Source organism: Petromyzon marinus, chromosome 11 (genome assembly GCF_048934315.1).
Source record: "Petromyzon marinus isolate PM22_M1 ecotype Great Lakes invasive population chromosome 11, UKy_Petmar_22M1.pri1.0, whole genome shotgun sequence".
Taxonomy (NCBI): Eukaryota; Metazoa; Chordata; class Hyperoartia; order Petromyzontiformes; family Petromyzontidae; genus Petromyzon; species Petromyzon marinus.
In genome coordinates this window covers 12,473,635-12,478,048 of record NC_133677.1, presented here as the reverse complement: position 1 = coordinate 12,478,048, position 4,414 = coordinate 12,473,635, and the positions used below count along the sequence as shown (strand labels likewise).

At 53.5% G+C, this 4,414-nt stretch overlaps 1 protein-coding gene across 1 annotated transcript; it reads left to right on the top strand.

Annotated features, from left to right (window-relative positions):
• Positions 1 to 2,621: 2,621 nt before the first annotated feature.
• LOC116941446 (ubiquitin-like FUBI-ribosomal protein eS30 fusion protein) lies at positions 2,622 to 3,127 on the top strand. Its single transcript, XM_032952561.2, has one exon. It carries the CDS (start codon positions 2,637 to 2,639, stop codon positions 3,039 to 3,041), a length of 405 nt encoding a protein of 134 aa, XP_032808452.2. The 5' UTR covers positions 2,622 to 2,636; the 3' UTR covers positions 3,042 to 3,127.
• Positions 3,128 to 4,414: the final 1,287 nt, after the last annotated feature.

The window sequence follows — 4,414 nt, the reverse complement described above, 5'->3', positions numbered from 1 at the left end:
GTTTTGGCGAACGTAACTTTTTGTTTGTTTTCTCAGGTATAATTTTAAGAGCAAAGTATGAATATTCAACTGCAGTGGAGTCGAATAGAAACTGCAGTGGAGCTAGGGAACAAAAGGCACACTGAAAGTGTATTGAATAAGTTAAAAGCTGTGTGGTGGATATACAATGTTCTTTTAAGACCCCTAACTTGGTTATTTTGGATAATTTCATGAAGCTACACTTAGTGCGAGCTGCTCAGGACCCTGCTAAGCTTTTTAACAACTGAGCGACACTAAAGTGGGCTGGCAAGCGGTCGGGGCGAGTTCCGGCAATACGGGTCGATTCAAATCATAGCATGCACACTGGAGTATATTGTGTATTCTTCAAACGGGACACCGCTTGCAAAGCACCGCTCGCCGATCCCATATTCAATGGGATCTGCAGCTCTGACATGGTTGACGGACCGAGGTTGACCCGAGGAGTCATCGTGGATAGGGGCACCCATTACCAGCGGGGGTTACCGAGCGAGAGGCGACGGCAGAAAACACAACAGTATACATATTTATTTTAACGAATGTTATATTTGTACGAATTCTAAAATTAATGCATTAACCCCGTATAGAGAAACTGCATATGCAGATACATCGAAATGACGCGATATGTAAATCAGTGCGATTAAAAATGCAGAGACCGGGTCGCGCGTTCAACACTGAAGACACACGGTAACGGGTATCGAGAAGCGTGGCACAGATTGAGTCCGAGTGGGAGAGAAATGGTACCCACCGCAGAGAGACATTGATGAGTGTATTTGGTGCGTCTCATTCTGCTGCGCGTCTCGCTCAACACGAGACAGACACACAGCGCGAGGGAGGATATTACGACACAAACACTATAAGGCCGAGACCCATAAACCTAAAGATATAAACTGTTAAGCCTGGGAAACACACGGTAGAAAATTGAGATCGACAGCAAATGGACTGGGAATACAGAGAGAAGACACGGAAGCTACACACACACAGCATATTATGTAATTGGGGCAGAACAAACGCGACACTGTAATAAGGGCTTGTTAACAATACACGGTGGGGAGAGCGAGGAGGAGAGCGAAACGCAGAGGGTTGGAAAAACGTGGATTCCTTCCGAGCCACATTGCGGCTCCTTAAAGGACTGCTTCGTGACGTTACAGTATTCGCGTGCATTGGGGCTCTTGAAATGTAGTGAGTTTTTTTTCTATCTATCTCTCTCTCACCGGATTTTTTTTTTAAAATGTCTCTTGTGATTTTGGTTGCACGACGCCTGGCGTAACGAGCTGAGCGAGAGACAGCGAGAGCACAGCAGAGAGAGAGAGCGAGAGAGAGCGAGCCGTCTCTCTCGCTCTCGCTTCAGCGTTGTAGATCGCTCACGGTCGCACGTGTTCGAGACGGACCGCTGCAAGATCCGACCGCGTGCGCCCGGAGCTCGCCGAGCTGCACTCGCTTAGCCGGTCGAACGAATTCATTGATGAGGTGGCACACGCGAAGTTGCTCCTTGCCACTGATGAAGCACACGACATCATCACCTCGCCGGCCTCGTCACGGAGCGTGAACTGTCGGTCACGCGAGCTCCCGGCGGTCATCGCTCGCAGCATATTTATGTTTTGGCTGCTCGCCCTCGAACAAAGACGGCAGATGCGCTTCTGCGGCCGTCTGGAACGTTCTTTCCTTCTGATATCGGGAAGCCACGGGGGAGCTATGCACCTCTAAATCATCCAGATTGAAAACTCGTTTCTTCAAACTACCGTGCAGTAGTTGGTTGTCATTCCCCCGCACATCCGATTTAGCGCGGTTGGCCTACGTATGGTGCGAAAAAAGTTCAACATACGCGGATACATACAAAGACAAATATCCTTAACGGACTGTTGGGGCAAGCGCTGTTAGCAAGTAGCACCTATGGAAAAGGCCAGCACGGCACACGAGTTGGGGGGAGGGTGGCAAGCACCACGCCCGACACGCATCGTGTGGCGGGAGAGGAGAGAGAGTGAGAGCCAGGAGAGAGAGAGGAGGGCGCCAGGAGAGAGAGAGTGAGAGCCAGGAGAGAGAGAGGAGGGAGCCAGGAGAGAGACAGTGTGAGAGCCAGGAGAGAGAGAGAGAGTGTGAGAGCCAGGAGAGAGAGTGTGAGAGCCAGGAGAGAGAGAGGAGGGAGCCAGGAGAGAGAGTGTGAGAGCCAGGAGAGAGAGAGAGAGTGTGAGAGCCAGGAGAGAGAGAGGAGGGAGCCAGGAGAGAGAGAGAGGAGGGAGCCAGGAGAGAGAGTGAGAGCCAGGAGAGAGAGTGAGAGCCAGGAGAGAGAGAGGAGGGAGCCAGGAGAGAGAGGAGGGAGCCAGGAGAGAGAGTGAGAGCCAGGAGAGAGAGAGGAGGGAGCCAGGAGAGAGAGGAGGGAGCCAGGAGAGGGAGTGTGAGAGCCAGGAGAGAGAGAGGAGGGAGCCAGGAGAGAGAGAGTGAGAGCCAGGAGAGAGAGAGAGTGTGAGAGCCAGGAGAGAGAGAGGAGGGAGCCAGGAGAGAGAGAGAGAGTGTGAGAGCCAGGAGAGAGAGAGGAGGGAGCCAGGAGAGAGAGTGAGAGCCAGGAGAGAGAGAGAGAGAGGAGGGAGCCAGGAGAGAGAGAGACGCCTCGCAGCTTAAACATGCAGCTGTTCGTACGAGGTCAGAATGTCCACGCGTTGGACATTTCTGCACATGAAACTGTCCAGGAGCTGAAGGAGCGCATTGCTCCTTTGGAGGGGATCCCTGCCGAGGAGCAGGTCCTCACGGTGGCCGGGGCCCCCCTGGAAGATGACGCCGTGCTGGAACAGTGCGGCCTGGCTGAGCACGCCACCCTGGAGCTGACCGCTCGCCTCTTGGGAGGTAAAGTGCACGGCTCGCTGGCGCGTGCCGGAAAGGTGAAGGGTCAGACTCCCAAAGTCGCCAAACAGGAGAAAAAGAAGAAGAAAACGGGACGCGCCAAGCGACGAATCCAGTACAACCGGCGCTTCGTCAACGTGGTGCCCAGCTTCGGCAAGAAGAAGGGCCCCAACTCCAACTCTCCATAAATGCTTCTAAAATCTGTTGCATTGTTTGCTTAATCACAATTCTGAAATACACCCTGCAAACAAAAAAAAGAGAGAGAGGGACAGGAGAGAGAGGGACAGGAGAGAGAGGGACAAGAGAGAGAGAGACAGGAGAGAGAGGGACAGGAGAGAGAGAGGGACAGGAGAGAGAGGGACAGGAGAGAGAGAGAGAGGGACAGGAGAGAGAGGGACAGGAGAGAGAGAGGGACAGGAGAGAGAGAGGGACAGGAGAGAGAGAGGGACAGGAGAGGGGGTGCGCTCGATGAAAGGCGCTCTACGAGAGTAAAGAAAGTCGCTAGCAGCGAGAGAAGTGAGGGGGAGAGTCCGTGTGGGAGGGCAGAGGGGTGAGTAGAGCAGAGTTGAGACAGAGGAGAGGGGGGAGTGGAGAGGAAGGGGTGGGAGAGGTGAGACAGAGGAGAGGGGGGAATGAAGGGGAGAGTGGAGGGGAGAGCGACAGACGGAGGCAAGGGAGGTTGCAGGGAGAGGGCACGGAGATAGACCGTAGATGGGACTCCTCTACAGAGCGCTAAGCACGCACACGGGCATAGACACACAGACACATACAGATATAGACACACAGACACACACACAGACACACATAGACACACACAGTAGCATCCTTCACGAGCCTCCTCCACAGAGGCCGATCTTGACACCGCTGGTACCAGTCATCGGCAAGTCCACTCAGCTCCACGTCCTCCTGTACCACATCACTCCATCTCTTCTCTAGCCCGTGCTGCGCCCGCTTAGCCCCCTCAATCCGGCCGAACACAGACACACACACAGACACATAGACACAGACAGACACGTACAGACACACATACAGACACACACACACAGACACACACACAGACAAACACACAGACACACACATAGACACACACAGACACACACACAGACACATACACACACATAGACACACACACAGACACATACAGACACACACAGACACAGACACACACACAGACACACACATAGACACACACACAGACACACACACAGTCACACACACAGTCACACACACAGACACACACACAGACACATACAGACACACACACACAGACACATACAGACACACACACAGACACATAGACACAGACACACACATACAGATACACACACACAGACACACACACAGACACACATAGGCACACACAGACACAGACAACAACAACAACCGCCATTCGCCACTAAGTGGCGGTGACGTCACCACGACGCTTGTGCCAGGCTATGTGCACCGTGAGGCCACGTGAAGTGTCGAACGCCCGCTGGCAGGAGGTCACTGGGCAGACCCAGGTGCCACGGGTCGACTGACTGAGATGACTGGCTGATGCACCACCTGTGCCCCCTACTGT